Source organism: Molothrus ater, chromosome 1 (assembly GCF_012460135.2).
Source record: "Molothrus ater isolate BHLD 08-10-18 breed brown headed cowbird chromosome 1, BPBGC_Mater_1.1, whole genome shotgun sequence".
Classification (NCBI taxonomy): Eukaryota; Metazoa; Chordata; class Aves; order Passeriformes; family Icteridae; genus Molothrus; species Molothrus ater.
Genome location: NC_050478.2, coordinates 67333923 through 67357364, shown reverse-complemented (window position 1 = coordinate 67357364; position 23442 = coordinate 67333923). Strand labels below are relative to the sequence as shown.

The window sequence follows — 23442 nt, the reverse complement described above, 5'->3', positions numbered from 1 at the left end:
CTGTGCTTTGTGCACAGCTCTCAGTTGAGCAGTCATCATGAAGGGTACTGAATCTGTACTGGGATTGAACTGATACCATGAAACAGAGAAGCAAAACACATTTCTCTGATCTGGTAGGATCATAAGCTTGCTGAAAGACTGTTCCAAATGTGACAAACTTTAAGTATGTTATTGATACTGCAGTTAGTTTTTATTGCACTGTACTGCTGCAAGAACCTTTTTTGAGTTGTACTGTAGGTTGAAGCGGGTATTGTTACATAAAGACATTAAGTTTTAGCAGTGCATTTCAATGGAGTTGCCTCCTGAAGGCATTATAATTATTACAATAAAAGCATTAGAAAAAATCTTAGGATACAAAACCTTAGGACTCAAATGGGCTAAGAGATGGTTGGAGAATTTTGTAAGTGGGCTGGTGTGAGTCAGGTTAAGGAAGGAGCTTTCTTAGTTGTGATCTATCAATAATGTCTAGGTTGCACATTAAGCCTGCCCCTACAACAAAATAACCAAACAAAAAACAACTCTGTAATTCAAATGGTAAGGGATGATTGCTATGTTCATTTGTTGTTTCTTTGTGATTATTCTCCTAAGGATGCATAATTAGGAGAGAAGAACATCATGACACTATATGTAAATTAATAACTCTGTGTTTCCCTTCACTGTGCTAGGTATTTAAGAAGGCCTACATACCTCGAACTCTGACTGAAGTTAAAAACTATGAGAGAGATGTGGACATAATGATGAAATTGAAAGAAGAGGATATGGCATTGAATGTTCAGCAAGATAATGTGAGTAGACATGCTGAGGCCCTGCGAAAGAGAGAGAGGGAATATGAATTCTTCCTACTGGAAACTGTTAGCAACAAACAAAAACAGAAGTGTTGCTACCAAGATGTGGAGTACTAAATCTATATCATACTTTAAAAGTGTCTGGTTCGTGCTTAATGCTAACATTGTGGATTTTATCCTGGTCTTTATTTCTTTAAATTTATTTTTAGATAGTAATTTTCTCTGGGCACAAAGAATTAAGATATAATTGGATAATGCAATTTCTTCCTCTCTCCCTTGGAGCAGATTCTCTACCAGACTGTGACAGGACTGAAGAAGGATTTGTCTGGTGTTCAGAAGGTGAGAGGGTCTTTTTAAAATCCTTCATTTTAGCCATTTTCAGAAAAGTGCTTACAGGTAGTTCAGAGAATGCCTGGTCCTGCAGCCGACACCATGAAAGAGGCCTTTGTATGCAGAGTGACCATTTGTGTCAGGATGGATCTGGCATGGCAGTGTGTCTGCACAACACAGAATTTGCTTCCCTGCACTGTGGCTGATGCTGGGTTGCTTGAGAATGAAATTAAAATCCTTGTTGTGGCCATGATCTCTAAAGTTAAGGTGATGATGAGGGAAAGTGTTTTCTGATTATGGAAAATGTAATTGATTTAAACTGTTGCATGACTGCAAGTTTTGATATGTTTCTGTTATCAGATATAATATCAGATATGTTGATATGATAGGGTATCTGTTGTAATATTGCATAAAGAACAGTCCTCCAGTATAAGCCATAAAATATTATGTCTTACTGTGTTTGAAGTACTTGACAGTGACACTTCTGTAAAGTAGATTGGATGAGAAGTTGGATACAGATCACTTGGAGCCATGTCATTCAAGGCAGAAGCCCTGTGTGGGTTCCCCCTCCTTACTTTGTGAATATTCTCTAGCAGTGGTGTAGACTCTTGATTTAAAATGGAAATATAAATATGGATGGGATCAGGCTGTAACACAGTCTCCAGGCTTGTTTAAGAATAAGTGAGTGTTCAGTGCAGATATTTGTGTTTGCAATATAAAATACATACTGTGCCCCCAAGGTAGATTTGGGCATGATCCAAGGATAATTAAAAATAGGCTTCCACATATGTTAGCAAATTGCTGTTTAACTTAGGGAAATTAGTTTGAGAGTGCAAATAACAGCTGTGCTTTGAGCCCTGACCTAAAAGAATCTGTGTTGTACATTCTAGATTCCTTTTTCTTAGTTTGGCTTAACCTACTTCTCATTCTTTATCTTGAAACTCAGTGAGGGCTGTGGTAAGGGAGATAGCATCAGATTGCTCAAGGGCTTCATTGCAGCAGATTCTGTTTTCTGTGAATATATATATACATTGTGCATCTGTATGTGTATTGTGCTGCCATTAAGTTTCTTGGTTTTGATTTGATGTAATTCTTGATGTATCTTGCAGATTCCTGCACTCCTTGAAGAGGCAGACAATTCAGAAACAGACTCTGATGATGATGATGGTGGTGGTGGCAGCTCAGAGGACTCTGATTTGGGCTGTAAAGAATCTGTACATCCCAAAGATAAACCTGCTGAAGTTAGCATGGACAAAAAGGTCAGCTGCCTGGGAATTGTTTATTTTTTCCCACCTTTGCTTATATGACACAAAAACATCCAAACTTAATGATTCTTGCTTCTTCTTGAAACAAGCTGTGGACCTTTCCTGTTGTGGAGAACAAGAGCAGAGGCAGTGAATTTCATTGGGGGTGCTTTATTAAAGGTGGTTTTATGTAGAGCAGTGTGCAACACAGCTCTCTGTAGCTTAGGCAAAGCTAGAAGAGAGATCTCTACAGGAAATTACAGGGCTACACAAAGTAGAATTCAGTGAAGCCTGGACAGCTTTTCACTTCCTCTGATTACTTTTCTGGGCTTTGGTGCTCAGGTTTGTGGCTGTGGTCCCTGATGAACCTCCTTATGCCCAGACAGCTGAGACCACTTGATCTGTAGAGCTGGAGATTTGGTGACAGTGTTGGTACCACAGTGGTTTTTGCAGTACCATTAGTACAGACTGGCTAGCTTTGCTGTGGGCAAGAGATGTAATGCAGTCCAGCAAAAGGATTATGGTTAGGGTTTGGGATTTGGGTTTTCATTGAGGTTTAATTTTCTAAACTGTGGAACAATATGCTCAGTTTTGGTGAGGCTTTCCTGCAGTGTATCATTCATGAGTGAGAGCCTTTTGGCAGTCTTTTAGGTGCTGTGCAAAAAAAAAAAAAAAAAAAAAAAAGAGGTTCAAGATTTGGGACATGGCATTTTAGGTTTTTCTTCCTAGAAAAGGTAAGATAATATATTTCATATCTGTTAAATAAAAATGCAGCACTCCACTACACACTACCAGTCTAGAGCTGCTGCCTTTTAGATGTGAAACAGGGAAGTCTTGGCCACTTCTCATCTGATAGGTTTTCATTTGGACTTCTTTTTGTGTGAGATGAGGGTATTTTGTAACTTGTGTTTAGCTAGCTGTAGGTTGAACAACTGATTAGCAGCATTACTTCTACCTGCCCCTTCCACTTTGCTGACCTTTTGTTTTCTAGTTGAGTCTCGTCCCTTCCGTCTGGCACAGATTTACGGTGTGTTGCAGTAGCATGGCATTCTTTCCTGCCAGTCCTGCTGGTGAGCAGCTTGCTCTATCAGCACTTACTGGATCAATATTTTGATACATGACACATAGAAACAGATACTATAGTAGCTCTGTGGGTAGCAGAAAATGTAGACCAGACAACCTGTTGTAATCTTAGGTGTAAATAGCGTGAGTTAAGAGTGCCTCTTGTTCACTTTCTTCAAAGGTTGCATGAAACTCAGGTTCTGACTAGTTTGTCATTAGCAGTGTGCAGGTCTAGGCTCCACCCCAACCTGTATCTCCTTTTTCCTATCCCCTCACCATTTCTATTGATTTTTAAAATTCCTTTGTCTTGATAACCTTGTTTTTATGTAATGTGTTAATTAACTTGTTAATGTAACAATTGATTGACTTGCTTAAAAATCTTCATTCCCTTCTGGCTTTAAATGAATGGTGTTTGATTCCTTATAGGAAAGGAAAAAGTTGGTTAAAGAAGCCCAAAGAGAAAAGAGAAAAACCAAAATCCCAAAGCATGTGAAGAAGAGGAAAGAAAAAACTGCAAAAATGAAGAAAGGCAAATAAAATCATCTTTGGCTCAGAGAAAGGGATGATTTGTTGTGGATTAGTCAGCCATCATCTTTTTTTCTTTATTAAAAATTAAAAATCCTTTATTTATATACATACAGTGTAAACTGTGAGGGTGTTTTTTGTTAATAACATGGTGTAGTTGTTTGAACAGAGTGTATGACACAGGTTTCTCGATGGGAAAGAATGAGTCTAATATTTGTGCCTGCTAAAATTCTTTACCTGTGCAGGTTTGACATTTTGCTAAACTCACACTGATTTGTTCCTCCATAAGTCCCCATGCCTTCTTCAGAGGATGGAAGCAAACTGAGCTCTGCAGGCTCTCACAGTCCCCTGGGATACCCCTGCAGGCATTGTGGCTCTGCTGCCTCCCTGTGCTTGCATCTCCATTGATGGCCAAGTGCACACGTGGCTGCAATCCCCAGTTCGACCTTCACAGCCTCTCTGGTGCCTTTGGCTAGAATTTTGTAAGAGAGGAACCCATCAGGGCTTCCAGATCTCTCTTTCTCTCTCTCTCTGCTCCCTTTCTCCATCCACATAGGGGTTGATAGCACTCTCACATACAGTACTCGTGTAAGTGTAGACAGCATTACTGGAGCAAGCAGGACTGGTATTTTCTCTGCAGATGGGGATGTTTGTTGGGACACTGAGATGAAATATATGCATTTTGGAAATGGCATTACATCAGGCACAAGAGGGGCTAACCTCCAACTTGGAAGTGAAGGAAGGAGGACTTGCAGGATCCATATCCAGAGGTGAGGGATTACTGGTGATTCTCATGACATCAAGGGCTTAGATGCTGCCAGAAGCATGGACACCTTATTTCCTGCCTGTGTACAGATGCGTTCAGGCAGAGGTGGCCTCAGTGATGGCTGCCCTGAGCCTGGCTGGTTGTGTCATCAGTGCAGTGCTGAAGGTGACTGAAGCAGTAACAGCTTTGTACACTTTGTCCTTGAAGTCCCATTGGACTGGGGATTCTCCCTGCTGACTAGCAGGGCTGTGGTGTGCCCATCTGCCTTGATTCATGAAGACAGTGCACCAGGAAGTGGGTGTAGGGCCTAAAGGTTTTGGATGGAGAGGGGAATTGTGTTCGAGTTGTTGCCTTTCCCCGGGAGCAAGTTGTGCACTGGGCAGACCTTGGAGTTTTCAGTGAAGTGGGCTAAGCCTAAGTGACTGTGAAGCTGTGTGTGCTTTATTTTGTGTAGCTCAGCAGTGCATGACTCCAGAGGAAACTGGTCTGTGGCTGATCACTGTGAGTGGGGGTTGTCAGACACAAGAGACAGCCACCTTCTCTTTGGGTCTGGCTCCTCTGAAGGCAGGGATGGGTGCTGGTCCTTGGCAAAGAGCCTGGAAGCCCCAGAGACAGGGCATGTCCCACGAGGTGGTGTTTACCTCCTTTACCTGAGGAGACACTTCAGAGAAAGGAGGTTGCTCTCATCTGTGCTTGAGGGAAGAGGAAATGTCCCAGCCCACGTAACCTTGTCTTCCCTCCAGGCCATGCACCACAGCCTTATCAAGTTTGCCTGGCTCTAGCTGTCCTGTAGCAGGATCCTGGATCTGTCATTTTGGATTGGAACCTTGCTCGCAGTGATGTGCAGCAGGACTGTCTGTGCAGGCTGTTCAAAGCATGAGCTGCCTGCCTCAGGTGTTTGCTGGAGGACAGGTGTACCCGGTCGGGGTGTTGGCAGGGGACCTGGGGTAAAGCGCAGCCAGAAAAGCCATGTGCAGTGCAGATGGCCTGGGAGGGCTGTTGCAGTGGGTATGTGCTTGTCACAGGTGAGCTGTGAGTGCAGTTGGTGTGTCCTGGCCACTGTAGGCCTGACAGGTACTAACTAAAGTGAGGCAGTCCACAGGAATGGGTCGATGGGAAGCTTCTTGGGCCAGAGCCATGAGATGAAGCATCTTCCTGGTGATCCCCAAAGCGAGAGAGTGGTTGAAGAGTGCTACACATAACTACCAAAAGGCACCAGTCTGATTGGTGTGGGGAGGATGAGGATGGGATGGCATGACTTTATATCCTGTGCTAAAGAAAAAGCTTCAGAGTAGCACAGAGACTCAGTTAACCCCATTTCCCCCCCAGAGATGAGGATCCTACAAGGCCCACTCTGTTTGCCATGGAAGCATGTTTTTGCTGTGCCCTGCTGCTGGCACCTGTGCAGACAGAGTAGCATTACCATATATACCAGTTCTATGTATAAAAATAATGGGGACAAAACCAGCTCCAAGCTAATGCTTCCCCTTTATCTTCCATAATTTTCTTCCTACCCCCTCTTCCTCCACTCCCCAAGACTATACTTGCTGGTAGGGTTCTTGGGTCTTTTGTGGGCCATTGCAAGAATCTCCATGGTGGAGCTCACCTCATGTCAAAGCACCAGCAAACAGAGCCTGGAGAGGGGGGCTGTGGGGTGCTGGTGGGCTGTGGAGCCAGGAGATGACCCTGAGATGTCCCAGCAGCAGTGAGACTGAGCTGTGCAGGTGTGATACCTGCCCCTAAGACTGAGAATTCTCTTCTGCTGACTGCAAACATGTTCCTCCTCTGCTCACTGGGTGTTCCAGTGTCAAAGTGGAGCACTTAGATTAACATTTCTTTCCCTTTTGAATGAGAACATCTTTACTGAGGCCATGCCATAAACTCTCTTGCTTTGTTGCTGAGGCTTTGGGAATGTTTCTGCAAGCAGGGCTTTTGATAACTGTCTGGTGTGTTTTTCAAAGCACAACTGTTTTGTTTTCTGTCTTCTCTGAAAATGGATTGGAGTCCAGTTCTGTCGGGCATTCAGAAGGAATTTTTACAGCTGCAAAAGCAGAACTTTCAACTACTTTGATACTCCTTTCTGGCTTAAAGTAGTGGAGGAGGATTGGCTTTAAAAAAGCTTTATGCAGAGGGTAGGCTGTGGGTGGGTTTTGGCAGAATGCTGCCTGCGGGCTTTGCAATAGTGCGGGTGAGAATGGGCTTGAAATTAGCTGTCTAATCTGAGATGCTGTTTATTTTTACTACTACTACTATTATTATTATTATTATTACTATTATCATTATTATACTTCTTTAAAACAGGCTGAGCATGTGAAAGACATCAAATTCTCAAGCACAGGTCAGATGCTTGGAAAAATGCATTTCTGGGAGTTTGAGGCCAGAAGATTTAGTGACATTAGAAAGCTTAAGTATGTAGAGTGGAAATACTTACAACTCTTTTATCAGAGATAAAAATGTCCAAAAGCAATTTATCTCATCTTCCAGGGCCTTTCCAAGCAGGAAATTGTAGTCATTCACTGGGATTCAGGGGGAGAGGACTGGAAGGAGTAACTGCTAAATAATATATGTTAAATTCCGAAAAAGTTCATTAGTGAGGTGGTGGAGTTATTTGGGAGGATTCAGCGCCCCACTCCTCTGAAGTTCTGCAGTGCTGTAAGGCTGTTTTGCACTCTGAGCAGTTGGTACCAGGCCTCCTCTCAGGTCCGAGGTCTGTACCAGGCTGATATTAATTTGTTGCTTTTTCCACATGATGCATTTTATTGTATGTAGCTGTAGAAGCATTGGAAGGTGGAGTTTTGTACATTTGGTTTCCCTGTGACGAAGCCAGTAAAATCAGCTTTGTAAGGATAGGTCTGCTCAGAGGGATTTGATTTCCATGCTGAAATACTTTGATTAAACAATGCAACAGTGCACAACCAGCTGTGGCAGGCTGCACACTTGCTTTTGGCCTGTGTACTGAGGCAAGGCTCTCACCTGTGGTGCTTGGAGACACAAAAGAAGCGGGGCTGACATTTTATGGGGATCAATGTGTCCTGCAGGTTTTGGTCACAGGTAGTGATGGAGGTGATGATGAAGAGCTGTGAGGGCTGGATTTCAGGATACCAGGTTAACTCAGAAAGTTTACTCAGAATTTATTTCAAACTTTCTAGGGCGTTGCTGGAAAAATAAACACATAACTTAATGACTCGGTGTTTTTACAGTTGTAATTTTTGTCCTTCTGAACTGCTAGTAAACTTTCAAAGCAAAAATACCGACCCTTTGCCTTAGCATCTCGTTACTTTTCTGGTCTTGACATAACCTTATGTTCCTTGTGCTAATCTCCGTGTCCTCTAGAGGGAGAAGTAAGTTCATGCTCAGACTGTTGGAAAGTGCCAAAGCTCCTTTAATATGTCAAAAGTGCTAATTATGTTTCAATCATCTACATAACTTTCTATAAAATTTGATGGAGTTGTACGTGCACCCGGATGTTATTTGTGTTTTTTTTCCTCCTGAATTTGTACTTCTTGGACAAAGTTTTATATCTTGAGGACATAGGGGCATAATTTGTTCTGGGCCAGGCCAGGCCTGCAACAATGGTATTAATGCTGGGTTTAGGAAGAGGTTCTAGATGGCAAACACCAAGGAGAATTCTTTCCCCCTGTACAAAGATGAAGGCTCGTGGTAAGAATCTAAAAAATATTAAGGATGTAATTCTTCAGTTGCCCAAATTCACAGGCGTAAACATCCATCTTTTGTGTAATGCAACAGGTAGCAATCATTTTGCCACAACCACTAGCCCTAAACACAGTCTGAGTTGTTGACAGATGCTGGTATGGTTTTTTTCCCTTCCCCACCTCCCCTCCATAGTTGTTTATTTTCTAAGGACTGACATAAGAACAAACTTGGCCTTTCTTCCTGACATGCAACAACTTGCCTCCTCCTCTGCAGCCAGCCTGGAACTGCAGGCTCTCCTAAGCAGAGTGTGAATGTTAGACCTAGCCTGCAGCAGTAGGTTTAAGGCTATCTCTCTGATCTAGCCCAGAGATCCATGTCTGCAGCAATGGCCACAAGGCTGGGCCTTGCAGCTGGCAGGGATTGCTTGGGGGTTTTGGTTGTTGTTTCCTTTTTTCCTCTCTTTTCTTGCCCCCCCAAGCCAGCAGGCTATGGTTGCAGCAGGCTGCTGCAGAACAGGGTGAAAGATGGCCAGTGACCCTTCTCCTGGCGTTAGGACTGGGTTAAGGGCTGGCATGAAGCCTGGCAATGGGAGCGTGAGGACAGGAAGCCTAATAAATAGTTATCTGCTAGAGATTCAGAGCATTTACTTGGCATTCCTGCTCTCAAGCATTCTTTTCATCCTTTGCCTAATCTGAGCCTCAACCCCTGAAGCTGAACATGAGCCCTGTGCTCTGTGCTGTCACTTCCCTCCCAGACTCAGTCGGGGCTGATTCTCTGTAGCTGACTGCAGCCCCCTACCCATCTGGTTTTTTAGTGCCTCCAGCCCTGAGTGTTAACCCCAGTTCCAGCTGTAGCCTTGCCCTGAAACTGGAAAGTCCAGTGTTCCCCAGACATCATTCTGGGAGGTATGATCAGCACCAGCTGGCACCTAAGCAAGAAAGATACAAAGCTGGTTCTGCAGCCCCTTCACCCCATAATCTACACCCATGATCAGATGGAGACAGCAGCTTGCCAAGCTGGAAATGTCTGGAATCTGCCTAGTTTGCTGGTACTTCCAGGGTCCAGAAATTAAATTCACTGTTAATTCCTTTCTGTCTTTAGCCCTGGCTGTGGGTTGCCTGAAAGATGGATGAGACTCAGGATGGGCAGCTCTGTGAAGTCTTAATGGATTTTTGATGCTGAATTCTGAGCAGGGAGATATTGCAGGTTTTCCACCAGTGCTTTGGTTAGGGATGTGGACAGCAAGTCTGAAAAGGTGTAGTATCTTTCTGGATTCTTCACTGTGCAGACTGATACTTTTGTGATATATAAATTAAGGTTGCCATATTCATAAGGTTGCTGTTGACCTATAAAGAGTCAAAGCAGGCTGGAGTCAAGGTTTGGACAGGGAGGGCTGGGTAAGCAGGCCTCTCACTAGATCTAGTAAGGATTGAGTGCTCAGGAGATGCTTGGAGTATAGAGTTTGTTTGGGGTAAGGTTTGCTCTGAGGTGGTAAGAGGACCAGTTTTGGTCTGCATGCCAGGGTTTGCATTTGGGATGCACAGAGAGCTGCAAGTTGGCAGGATGAGATGAAGGCTGATACTGACTAGAACTAGAGAGCAGAAGGTTTGCTGCTTGTTACTGTTTGAAAGAATAAGTCTAATTTATGTGCTTGACATAAGATGTCGCTTCTAATGCTTTTGCTTCTTGATAGAAAAGAAACTTAAGGAATTGTTTGTTCTCTCCTCTTGCCAGGTTTCTCATCTGTGCTCCTCAGTCAGGCATGAGCTTGTGGAGTGTGAAGTGGACATGTGTTGCAGAGCACTGTGTCTCTCTGGGCTATGAAGAGGCCTTTATGTGGACTTGAGAGCTACCACTGTGCACTGTGGACCTCAGGTGTGACAGATACCTGGACCCTGGAGGAAATGTAAGGAGGTGTTACCATTCTGTGTGAAACACACAGTTTGTACAACTTGCTGTGCTCTAATAATGGTGAATGTGGGGAACACTCATTCTTTCAGTGGTAGCTCAAGTGATGGAGCAGTGGTCTGGAAAGACGAAAGTAGAGGGGAAAGAGCAATTAAAGAGGAGAGAAGGGGTTGTCACTTTGTAGTTCTTCAGCCTCTTTTGCACCACTGCTTGCTCTGGATGCTGTGACCAGTTGATACTTTCCCTCTGCCTTAATGATCCGGCCTTGTCTCAGCTCCTCACTACAGGCTACATGCCAGCTACAGATGGGGAAGAACAAAGGAACAGCAGGGAGAGTTGGAGACTCTTCTCAGGGCAGTTTTGACTAGTTTGAAAAGCCACTCCCTGTGGGAGTTCATGGCTGAGGTGGCAGATTTGCAGTGACTTGACTCCCTGACATCAGGTACATCAATGCAGCACAGGGTGCAAGTCATTACTGGGGATGGGAAGGGACTAGACCAAGGGCTCAGTCCTGCTGAAGGCTCAAATCCAGGTTCAACTGAAAGAAATGGAACTTTGAGCCTGACTTAAAATGGGGCTGAAGAGCTTGCAGCTGAAAAAGGGGATTCTTGATTGTGTCACATTTTTGGTGTTCTGGCGCATTAGTGTTGGTGGAATAGAAGAAACTGAATGGTTCCTTCAAAGTTGTTTTAAAAGCATTTAAAAGAAGAGTTCAGAAGAATCCATTGTGTGCTTTTTTTTTATTTTCCCCGAGCTTCTAAGGATTACTGCTTATAGCCCTGAAAAATTAGAAAATACCCTATTTGTGAAGATCTCTTTTCAGCCACCCAAAGTGATTGCATTAAGATGTCATTCAACATTATACACATGCTGGAGAGAAAAGCCAGTCCTGGTCTTTCCTCAAAGTTGAACAGGCTCCAGCCTGTAATGGAACTGTTTATTTATTTGAGAGTGAAGAAAAGACAGACAAAATTTGTTATTGCATAAAGGAATCAAAAACCAATTTCAACTTGCCTTCAGTGTTGGCTTTCCAAGTATTTAAATATAAAACTTTCCCAAGATCCTGGCAAATTCCTGTCAAACTTATTTTGTGGACTATTTCCTTTTCCATAGGTGAACCAGGAACACTCTCATCATTTTTTTTCATGTGGGGAAATGAGTAGCAATGACCACAGATGCTACTACAAAGTGATTTCAACTTCAATAAATAGAAATGAGATGTTGGCCTTCTGTGACCAGCCAGGCCCTTTTATAGGAAGCCCATCAATTACATTAAGTGCCCTGTGGCTGCCTATGGGTTGTGCTGTGCAGAATTAAAGGATTACAATTGTATGGGATTAGCAACCTGAGATTATCTCAGTTGGTCAGACCAAGGTTTTGGGATCAATCCCTGTATGGAACCATTCACTTCAGAGTTTGACTCAATGATCCTTGTGAGTCCCTTCCAACTCAGAATATTCTGTGACCTGGAAATAAATTAACTATTTCAACAATGTTGGTTCTGTTGCCATTGCTCTGTGCATTGCTCTGGGAGATGTTTAACGAGTACAATTTTTTGACAATATGTGAGGCTGGGTGATGTGATGTTCTCTTGCTTTGTACTGGCTGGGATGGTGAAGTGTAAGAGATGGGAGCTGAGAGAAATTAAATCAGTTTGGTGGCAAGGCTTAAGTGAAAGGGAAGTGCATTTTGATAAAATCCTGAAGGTAGTTGGTACAGGAGAACCTATGGTTTTGTACCAAAAGGAAGAGGGACAAGTGAGGGAGAAAAATAAGATAACACAATTTAAATCCTTAAATGTGAAAGTGCAGAGTGCATGTCGTCATTGATCATTGTGTGCTCTCAGCCATGCCTGCCTTCAGGGTGCCAGTGCACTATAACAGCGCCTTCAGACTTGGGCCACTCTTTGCTGATGCTTTTTGCCACCTCACAGTTATGTTAGCCAGGGCCATGAAGAGATGTAAGCTCTCAGACCAACAGAGCAGCTCCTACAAAAGCCTCCAGTGGGTGATTCCTTCTGGGAGTTTGCTTTGGATTTGATGGGTGATACAGGCAGAAGACACAGAGATTCACGTGGGAAGGCAGATAGGAGCAGGCATGTCAAAACTGAAGCTTGTTAGGAGTGGTTTTACTCCCAGGGTGGCCATATCCTCCCATCACCGAGTGGCTCACAGGGTACTGGATTTGGCAGGGTTCATCAGGCTGTAGCAGACAGGGAGATTGAACTGCTTGTGCTTGGATGATGCCCACTGCCTTGTGGTTGTACATTTTGGGGCAGTTTGACTGTGATGCCTTGTCTGAGAGAAAAAGCTGCAGAGCCTTTCCAGGCTTTGTCGGTGGCAAGACCCGCAAGCTGAATGAAGGAAATGGCTCCATGGGCATGGCTGTAGGACCAGCTTCACAGTGCAGGGCCAGGAGAGAGTTTTGGTACAGACTATTTACAGGCTGCTTTGGTAGCTGTCAGCATTTGTGGGAGAGGTGAGTGTGAAGGAGTGGTTTAAAAGAGGATGGATGTATAGAGTGACACCTGGAATTCCTCTCATTTGTAAGAGGAGGATGAGCAACTCTTGTGGGCAGGAGATGGACAGCAGGGGATGTAGTGTTTCCATTTCAAAAGGAGGATTCCTCCCCATCCCTCTTGCAAGTTACAATGAAACCCTTCCCAATGCTACGGGCCAAATTTTATTCTCAGTTACACCCATGCAACCTTACTGAAGTCAGCAAATTGTCTGTTTTGCAACCCTGGCCTGATGCAATAACTCGAGGGTTACGTATCTTAGGGGTTCAAGATGTGCCTGCATTCCCAGCATGGTGACAGGGAGCAGCACTGGACATGAAATTGCTGCTGCCCAAGTAATTGCTAAAGAATAACTGAGGTCAGGAGCATTGCATGGATGTAACTGACTGCAGGGGCTGGGAATACTCATGCAGCATCTGGGAGTTCACTACGACCCAGGAGAGACCAACCCATCTCTCCTTCCAGCTGGAATGCCACTTTCCCACATCGGACACTCCCTTCAGTAATTATGCCCTTTTTAGACTCACCCTTTAGCAATTACTTGTCTAAGCCCTGCCTTGAACTGACATCATTGGAAAGTCCAATAAAAACATGACAAGCTTTTGAACCATCCCAGGAAAGCAGAATGCTGTATTATTAGCAGCATTTCAATGCAGCTGTTTGATTATGATTTTCTTAGCCTTATCTCTTAACAGGAAGAGTTTGAGGTCCCTCCCAGCGAAGAGCCTGAAGGGTCAGCAGAGGCCCTGCCTCATCCTCAGTGACGTAGTGCCTGAAAGGGCTCCCTGGCAGTTCCTTTCTTTTTCTTCTTTTTAACTCATCTTCACAGTACTGAACACATTCTTCTCAAAGACCCAATCTTAAGCTTCTCAGACTGCAAAATATTGTCCATCACCAAGTCAGTAGCTGTCTCGATTCTTCTTTTTCAAAATATTTCTATGTTCTTTCTTTCAATTTTTTAAAGTTTTATTTTCAAATTGACCACTTTGAAAACATAAAGGTATATTCAGAACTTGCACTTGCTCTGGGAGAGAGGAAACAACAGTAACTTGCTTTTCTTTTTTAATTAATTTTTTGGAGGGAGAGAGTGATGAAACTTCAAATTATTCCATTAATTGGGCCCTCTATAAAGACACAGGAAGTTATCACTATTTCTGTTACAGCTGAAGCTGAAAAGTTGAACCTGAATCAGAGCAAAGAGTTGGGAGTTTTGGGTTTTTTCTATTATGATCCTGTCTGAACTGGCATACACCTCATCCTAATGACATCAGAGTTTTTTGGGATTTGTATTTTAATTCTTGGTTTGCATGGGAACAGTAGTCTAGAAAAGAATTTTCCAAACAAATAATAAGAAAGGAAACTACATCTTAAAAAAGTCAAGGAAGCTAATTGGAAAATTTAGCAGGAAACAATTCCTGCTCTGTAACACCTGATGATGGAAGCATGAGGCTTTGCAATTGTAAACAAATTTTCTTTCTACCCTGCTTGGCAATCATCTTCATTTTTTGGGTGTAACCCTTTCATGTACGCAGCTGCGCTCCCCATTCCCACAGCGAGGCATGCCGGGTAAACCCTTTGATCTCTCCTTCCAGCCTTTGCTTGCTTGCATTGTGTTTATTACAACTTTTTCAACTCCTCCAGAGCAGGGCGTGATGGATGATCCTTGAGGATCTGCCCTCTAGATCTCTGTGATTGTACTGAGTGGATGGTTTCTCCCTGACAGGTGCAGGCATGTTGATTTAAAACCAAAACAAAACAAAAATCTTTTCAGTAAAGCGAAACCTACGTGGTGTTAACTCCTTCCTCTGCTGTTGTGCTCAGGGCGGGAGACAGAGGCTTTGCTGGGCTTCCATTTCTGCCTCTGGCACCATCACCCCTTTGAATCACAAATGCCTCACCCAGTACTGGCTCTTGTCATTTGGTACCAGCTGTGGCTGTTCCTCCAGAAGTGGGATGCACCAACCCCTGTTCCAGCTCTCTATCTCTTGGCAATGTGGTTTTGCTTTTACTTTGTTCTCTGCAGGTTGTTTTGCCTTGTCTTTGCTGTGGTACTGACCCACGGGCCCTGCAGTCAAGGGGCTTCTCCTGCAGCTCACAGCAGGCTTGAGGGAGGGCTTAGATCAAGCCCTGAACTCATGGCACAGTGAAGCCCCTGTTAACTTAAATCTCCTTACTCTGCCCTGATAGATGCCTCAGACTATTCAAAAAGGTACTGCTTGTCTTTCCAGCAGCTCCCCTGCCCCTGAACTGAATACGACTGAATACATTGGTAATTGCAATTGTTCATCATGTTTGCAAAACACCAGAAGTTAAAACAGTTGTCCAATTCTTTTTTTTCCCCTCTGATTTATATACTTTAAAAACTAGTTGCAGACCTCAGGCTCTTTGCAAATAATTTGTGTTTCTTCTTGATGGTTTGGAGGTTGCAGCATGACTGTGCTTAGCCAGAGCAGGAGCTTCTGAAAGATGTGAAATATCTCCATTCCCTATTTTTGATAGTAAAGATTTTTTTTTAACTTATGAGGTGCTACACATGTACTCTTATCATGTCCAGGGAAATTCAAGAGGCACACAGGATATTTTGATACCAGGGAGACCTACGCACCTTTCCCATTAGCTCTGTGCAGGTGTATTGGCAGAACTGTAGCTGTCTGTTGTAAGAGAACATGGAGCCATTTTCTGCATATGCAATTTGTGAAGCAATATCAAAAAGCACATTTAAAAAAAATAAGTGTTATCCTGAATGTTTATGGAATTTGGAGTGAGGTACTTTTGGGTGGGCATTCATCACTTCAAGCTGATCCTTTCAAAAACCATATTGTGGATTTTTCTTATATAATGCAGGAAAAAATAAGTCACATCCCCAGTTCACCATTTGATGCCTGAGGAGTTTGGATTGAATCGTACATTGAAAGAAGATGATATACAAAGAACATGCGTCAGCTCAGCTACTTTTTAATCTGTTCCATGATTTGTCCACACTCAGCAGCTTTTTTTTTGGCTGCAACAGAAAGCCAGGGGAGTGCTTCAGGCAAAGGCGTCACCCAAGCTACCTTAGTTGATGAAACTAAAGTTGCTTCCTGAGCATTACTGTCCTGTACATTGCTGGATGAGTTGGCTCTGCATCTGTGGCCAATTTGGATATCTGCAAGTGATTTACTGTGCTCTGAAATGCAACTGCTTCATGTACAGCATCTGATCTGGGACCACCACTGGGAGTCGTCCTTGCTGAAAGTCAGGGAGAGATTAAAGCCAGCTGAAGAAAAAAGAGATTATTTTTATGGTCGTTCTGGATAGTGTTTTCCCATTAATTCTTTTCATAAAAGATGGAAACTCTAATCCTCCAAAACATCTGAGCTCCATTTTTTTCCTGGTGTTTTCCTTTTGGTAGTGAATTATTGGGAGATGGCAGGAAGAAATGCAGAGGGCTGCCTCTTCTGAAGCCTGCGCAAAAGATTTCAAAATAGGAATAAAAAACCCCAACATTTTTGTAAATACTCAGGCCTGAATTAGCAGGACAAATTCATTTGGGTGCATTTGATCTTAATGATATGAAGGCAACAATCCTTCAAGGCCTTGCAAATGGGGAAACCCCACAGGGACAGGCTGAGGAACAGCAGGAATCCCATCTCCCTTTTCTCTTATTTTCTCATAGTTATCTGAGATACACTGACAACCCCTCAGGAAGGTTTAGTTATCATGTTTGTTGGCAGCAGAGTGTGTATCATGCAGGTACATGTGAAAGCATTTGGCATGAATATTACCAATATTCCCTGAAGTGTTACTTAACTAATACTTGCATAGAAATACTAGATACAGTCCACAACCAGTGTCACAAAAAAAGTATGGCCTGTCAAGTGTGAGTGTGGTATTAATGCAGGGATTAATACAAATTTTTGTTATGCAGAGAGGTACTGACCTTGTCTGCGCTGATTTGAAATTAAGTATAAAATGACAATGATCAAAGTGGTTCATCAGAAAAAAGTCAATACAGAACAAGGTCAGAAAATATCATGTTTCTTAATTTTAATGTAAACAGATGGTATTTTTCCAACTTTTGAGTCTCTGTAAGAAAAAACTCCAACAACTATTTTTCATCTCTTTCAGTGAAAATTGTTGTGTGTAAAAATGTGCCATAAATGTCCTTCTTCCAACCACAATTCATTAATGTAAACCTCATGAGTCTACTATGTAGGACATATCCAGCTTTGGCTATTTAGACCATTGACAAAAAATCCCTTTTGATATTTTTTCTGGCTGAGAAGTGAAGATAATACAAATAATGTTAACATATTTACAAAATCCAGCAGTGCTGGCACAAATGTGGAAATGTCCTAAAAGAGAAGAACACATGCAAATGTGTAGTACTTAGCGTGAGAGTGTTAACATTTTGGAAAGAAAGTAACAGACTTATTTCTTAGTTATTTCCACTCTAAGTTAGAGCACAGGGTGCTGTCCCACGATGATATTTCTGACCTGATTATGACTCTTTGTGGGCATGCACTTAACACTCAGATGTGTGTTTGCAAACTCCAATTAGCAGGGAGGGGGCTGCATGAAATAGATTAATGTCTCCTGCATATTTTTTGGGTATGAATGTGTATCTGACCTTTGCTAAATCTGATTTTGTCAGAAAAGCCTGTATTCCACACATGGGCACTGTGCAGCCACTGAGAAAACGAGCATTCCTCAAGCAAGTGTGGAGGCAAATGTCATCTGCTCTTCTGTGTCTGATAGAAAAGTCAGGTTTCTTCCGGAAGAGGCTGCGCTGCAGGATGCCTGGTACCCCTCTGCTTGGCTGGTTGGTTGTTCACTCTCTGGGGAAGGGATGGGGTGGGCAAATCAGTTAGTAATGATGATGATGATAATTGATTGGACTGGACTTCATTTCATTCACAGGGAAGCAATGCTCACCAGCACCCAGTGCAACACCAGCAAATGTGTCAGGCATTCCAACCACTGCTCTGCTGGGAAAATGGAGCCTCCAGGAGCAACACAAGGATGACTGTGGAAAGCCTCACTGAAATGGGAGATGATGTACATATGTGCTTACTGAAATCAGCGTTTGGGTGGAGTTCAAATCCTAATTTTTATAGGTACTCTGGTGGATCTGTTGTTCTGTGTGTCCATTACACCCATAAATACCCATACAGTGTAATTACTGGAAAAGCAAAGCCAGTTATTGGAAGATTACTGCCATGATAATTAAAGAGTTATAGAAAAACAAGGAGCTTTCGCCATTTACTGGGAAAGATGTCACCCCTGGGGGAAGGCAAAGTGAATGCAGAAGCATGGCCACAGAGGGATGTCATCAGTGGGGTGAGAAAATCTGCAGGTAATTCTGATGGATGGATGGATGGATGGATGGATGGATGGATGGATGGATGGATGGATGGATGGATGGATGGATGGATGGATGGGTGGATGGATGGATGGATGGATGGATGGATGGATGGATGGATGGACGGACAGACAGATGGATGGATGGATAGATGATAGATGGCTGCTAGAGGCTTCCACCAACACCCGTGACATAAAGAAGAGAGGGAGGCACCATAGCTCACTCTTGCCTGTGCTCTTTCATGAGGCCCAGTGTAGCCACAGCAGCCCTTTTAAGCTCCATATCAATGGCAAGAGAAAAGCAAATAGAAAAAGCAAGGCATTGCAGGACTTGCTCCTCCTCCATTCACAAATTTTATAGTACTATTTCCTGCATTGTAGAAAGGTTTAAGCAAGTTTGGGGTGCCCTTCATGCTGTAGGAGCCTCTTCCTAGAAGAGGACAGATAGTAGGTGTGTGATAAGCAAAACTTGGTGGGGGGAAGAAACACCATCACTATCCCATGTTGCTATGTGAGATCTCACTGTGGCTCATCTGGCCTTGGTCGGAGCTGGACACACAGAGAGAGATTGCTCAGTATCTTCCCCAGCCAGATGAAAAGGTTTTCAAATAAGGAAATGGATGAAATAAATAATAAAATCCAGCGGGCACAAGCATATGCTGGAAAATGTCCCTTGCCTTTTTGTTCCATTTGGGAAAAAGGGTGTAAGACTAGGATGGGACTCATAGAAGTAACATCCTGGAGGATTGGTTTTACACACAGAAGTGGGGGTGAGTCACAATCTGGGGCGTTGTAGCAAAAAGGACTGGACTCTCCTGGCATTACCTGGAAACACTATTCTTCCCCATCCATTCCCAAAATGGAAGATACTGCTGCTTTTATTTGGGCCAGCCAAGAGTGTAGCAGGTCAGGACTAGTTCTAAAAGAATGTGTTCATCCATACCAAAATGTAACATACTAGTGAAAATATTCTTGTAGCAGAAACTTACCTGGCCAGCTTAACTGGGAAAATCTTACTGGGCATTGCAGTGATGATGTGGATTTTCCCTCCTTCCCTCTTTTATCTGTTGTGTCACTTGTATTCTTTGCAGGCAAGGGACAATGTCTAGCTTGGCTGAGATCCTTCTGTGGTATAAAAGATATTATTCAGTGCTCATTATTGGTATTGTCTGCTTGGATTTTATTGTCTTTTCAGATTGAATACACAGTACATTAAAAAGCACACAGTAATAAAAAGTAACAAATAGTGGAACTGTTGGCCCACTCTTCAGCTGCTGTAAATTATTCTGTATGCACTGAAACGTCCTGATAAAGTGCTGCCTTTTTACATGGCATAGTAAAATGTATGCTTAAGGAGGTTTAGGAAGAGACATTAATAAAGCTAAAATCATGTGACAGGCAGTTCGATAAAGTGGCTTCAAATAAAAAGCTTTTGACAGAGGTATTCAACAGATGGGTTTATGAGCTCTCTTTCTGTGCTGATTATTGCATATGCTTTTTGAGTCAGAAAGAAGGCAGGATTAAAACCAGAGCTTGCCTGAAAACCATGTTGAAGGATGACATTTGGTATTGTCAGGAGGCAGCAATATTAAATGTGATTAAACGCTACACACCAACTGTGTTACTTCACCTAGAACTCCTTGGCATGGGTTACAAGGCACGAATTGGGCACTGAGTCCTTCCCTGAGCTTCTTACCTTTTTTTCCTTGGCCTGGTATGCTAATGAAAGCCCTGGCCCCGCTCTTTCATCTTGTCCCACATTTTCCTTTGTTGATGAGGAAAAGGAGCGAGGGAGGGGACCTGGACTGGAGAAGGAGAGATAAAGCAAGTTTGTTTTTGGCTGAGTCAGAGGACAGTCAGATGAAGATTTTTCTTTGTAACTGACTAGCTGCATTAATCACTGGGACTGCAGCTACTCCCACTGATGGCCAGAGAAGGGCTTCAATTTCTCACAGCTTAGCTCATACCAAATTTGCAGAGAGCTCTCTGCAAAAGCACTCTCCTAGCAGGTAGAATTACAGCATTTTAATAGGCATGCAGGACATGTGGAAAGATTTTTAATTGTATTAAATACAGCACAACCTCGCAGTAGGAATGATCTCTCTATGTCATTTCAAATTAAGTGAAATTATTTTGTATAGTAGTGATGTAATAAGAGCATCCCTGGGCAACTGGCTAAGAGTGGCTGTTTTTTAAAAGGAAATAAGGTCTGGATTTGGCAGTGCTAGGCTCATGGTTGCACTTCATGATCTAAGAGGTCTTTTACAACCTAAATGAGTCTGTCATTCTATGATAGTGATAATACTTTATCACACTGCATGTGCTGACAAGGGGCTTAGTGAGAAGCAATCAGTTTGGTTTAGACTGAGTGAAATCATGGGTTGAACTTGCAGAAGTTTTTGACTGTGTTTAGACACACTTATGTCGGGATAATGTAAATTTCTCCCCTTGTTTTCCTTTACGAAGAAAAGAAGGGAGAGGTAAGATTTCTTTGGTGAACAGTTTATCTCAGTGGAAGGAAGTTCAGCACTTTAACCCACTGGGCTTTGGCAAATGCCTGTCCGGAGATTTTTGGGCTCCTAACTTTCATCTGGATCCGTATCCCTGCTTTCCAAGCAAAGCTTTTCTAAAATAGCTGCCTGATTAACTATATAACCTAGAGAAAACAAATGGGACTCACTAATGCCTCACTAAGGCATCTCTGAAAAGTTTCCTTTTAAACAGAGGAACACTTTTCTGGAGGAGCAAAAATGACAGATTTTTCATTTTTCTGAATGAAAATAGCATAAGGATGAGGGGAGGTGGAGTAGAAGATCACAACCCCCTGAATTACCCTGAAGTCCTACTCTTGTCAATGCTGCCAGCATAAGATCCCCAAGTGCTGAATTCCAGTTTCTTTTTGTTTGGATGTGCTCAGCCTCTGCTGTGGGCAGGGATAAGTTCAGAGCCACCAGAATCAGCTCCTTTACTTTCTCCCTGTTGGATCTCCTGCCAGTGCTCGCACAGGGGGCCAGGTTGCAGCAGCAGAGTCTTCCCAGGCTGACCTTCCCTCACACCTTTGTCTGGAGCTTACCCTCTTCCCCCTGGCACTGCTGACAGCTCCCACCTAAAAAACCCCAAAGGCTTTGCTTTCTGCCTGCCCTGTGTTTCCTGGAGCAAATGCAATGTCTGAATGTGCACAGCACACAGGTTCCAGTTTCTATTTCCCTGATTGCCCAGAGCATGTGGGGTTTTACATCACCCTGTGAAATTTATATCTTCTCCATCTCCCTAAGTCCCACAGATACAGGCAATCCCACCTGCTCCCAGCACCACAGTCTGGCAGTGCAGGCATTACTCCAATCCAGCCCCATTGCTGCAGGGTCTGTTTTATACCACCACAGGCTTTTTTGGGTTTTCCACCTCTCTCTCTCTCTCCTTTTTGTTGTTGGCAGTGTGATTGCTGACCTGGGCAGTGATTTTCAGTCTGGAAGGCAAGTGAATGTGAGGGAGGAGCTGGAGGATGTGCAATAAAGAGTGGCATATGTTCCTGGCTCGCTAGTACAACACTGTGGCAGAACAGACCTGTAGCTGCCAAGGGAAGGGGGCATTTCCTCGAGTTTGGAAAATTGAAAGCTGACTGGATCCATACTACAAAGCACTCCCTGTCCACTGGTGTTTGTCCATGTGGGTTTATTTTCAACCTTTATTGTGGTCCCTTCTATAATGACAGCTTGCCAGACCTGTAAAAACAACACCTTGCTCTCTCTGCAGGGCTGACTGATAATTACTCGCAGCCACCAGTGGCAGAACCAAGGCAGGCAGGCAGCCAGGGGGCATGTTCCCACCTGCAGCTCATCCAGGGGCATGTTCCCACCTGCAACTGAGTGTGAGGGATGGTTTATTGATAGTGAGGGGATGGGAGTGGAAGCTACCTGCCTCCCACACCCACTGCTCCATGCTAGGGCAGCTCCATGGCAGCTGTGTCAGGGATGCATGGGAGAGGCAAATTTTCCCCTCCTGGCCCAGGAAAAGGGCCTGGCCTTTGAAAAGGTCAGATGCAGTGTGACTTTGGAAAGAGTCAGTAGGAAATAGTGGGAAATAACTCCTGGGGGAGTGTGACTGGCATGTTGATGTGGTTTCTTGTAAAGGTGGCTATACTCTGAGACAAAACTCTTGGCTGGTGAGTTGAAAGTTCTTCACAACTAAATGCGTGATGGAAATACTTGTGGACAGCCTGTGCTTTAAGGTAGAAGCTTGGAATACATGAAAACTTGTATGTGCAAGTGCACAATACATATGTGCTTTTCTATTCTTTGCAAGCTTACTCTGTAGGTTCTCATATATCACGTACCAGAGGATCTGCAGGATTCTTTTCAAAAGATAGATTTCTTGACCATTGATGGCTTCAGATCACTTCTCATTAATACAGGGGAGAAAAGGAAAGTGACCCCTTCTGTTCTCTCGAAAAACAGATGATCCTTACCACTGTTACAATCATATTCATCAGAGCATTATCCAAGCTTATTCTTTATAAGCAATGTTTCTTTCTGACGACCACTGCTGGAGGGAGAGTGCTGGAGCTGGATGAACAGAAAGTCTGGGCAAAATTTGAAGCCTCTATGCTCCTTTCCCCATGGAATGCGTTCACCCAAGGTTTCCAGTTTCCACACTGCTGTACTTTCCTAGCCTTGCTATTCCACATGGGGATGATGTTCAATAGCATCGCTCCAGCAATCACATGAAGAAGAGAGGTGGGCTAAGGCCAGCAGGGCCAGGACAATATAGACATAAAGGAAATAAACCCACACAATATTTGAAAACAGCAATTTCTGATATCCAGTGGTTAGCTGCAGTGCAGCAAATCCATCCCTTGTGCACAGCTACCAATATCAATGGATTTAAATGCAAGATGTATTTGGTTCAGTGGGTGGAATCAAACGTTTCTCTAATCTGGTGATTTTCAGATTAGCATCCAGGATCACAAGTTGCAGAGAGAGACCACTATCCTCCTTGGACCTCCCAAGCAAGTTGCAGGAGCCTGGGGAGCAGGGCAGGGGCCTCAGCTCTCCCAGATAAAAAGATCCAGATCCTCACCCTCTTCTCATGTCCTTTAATTAGCTGGAACTCAAACAAGCTTATTGACAACTGGGATAATTTCATTTCATATACTGGGGGGTGGAGGCCTGCCTGTATTTCCCAGTTCTTCTGGACATGTGTGAAGACATGAAAGAAGGGACCATGAATGGAACATGCTGTGAAAAGAAGGTAATTGTCTTGATGAGATTGCAGTTTATAAATATAGCAACTCTATAATCCAAAAAGGAGTTT

General features: G+C 43.5%; 1 protein-coding gene across 3 annotated transcripts in view; it reads left to right on the top strand.

Annotated features, from left to right (window-relative positions):
• RIOK1 (RIO kinase 1) overlaps nt 1-18019 on the top strand; it is a 29796-nt gene extending 11777 nt beyond the window's left edge. Inside the window, exons 14-18 of one of the 3 annotated variants that reach the window (XR_004982604.2) lie at nt 666-785; nt 1071-1124; nt 2225-2374; nt 10101-10272; nt 15637-18019. Coding sequence is in view for 2 of the 3 variants with exons in the window: in XM_036406855.2 (XP_036262748.1) it covers nt 666-785; nt 1071-1124; nt 2225-2374; nt 3848-3958 (435 nt within the window). In the remaining variant the exon portion in view is untranslated. Of the gene's footprint in view, nt 1-665; nt 786-1070; nt 1125-2224; nt 2375-3847; nt 4058-10100 lie in introns of those variants that run through there. The other 2 variants (XM_036406856.2, XM_036406855.2) reach the window with 2 other exon arrangements.
• Nucleotides 18020-23442: the final 5423 nt, after the last annotated feature.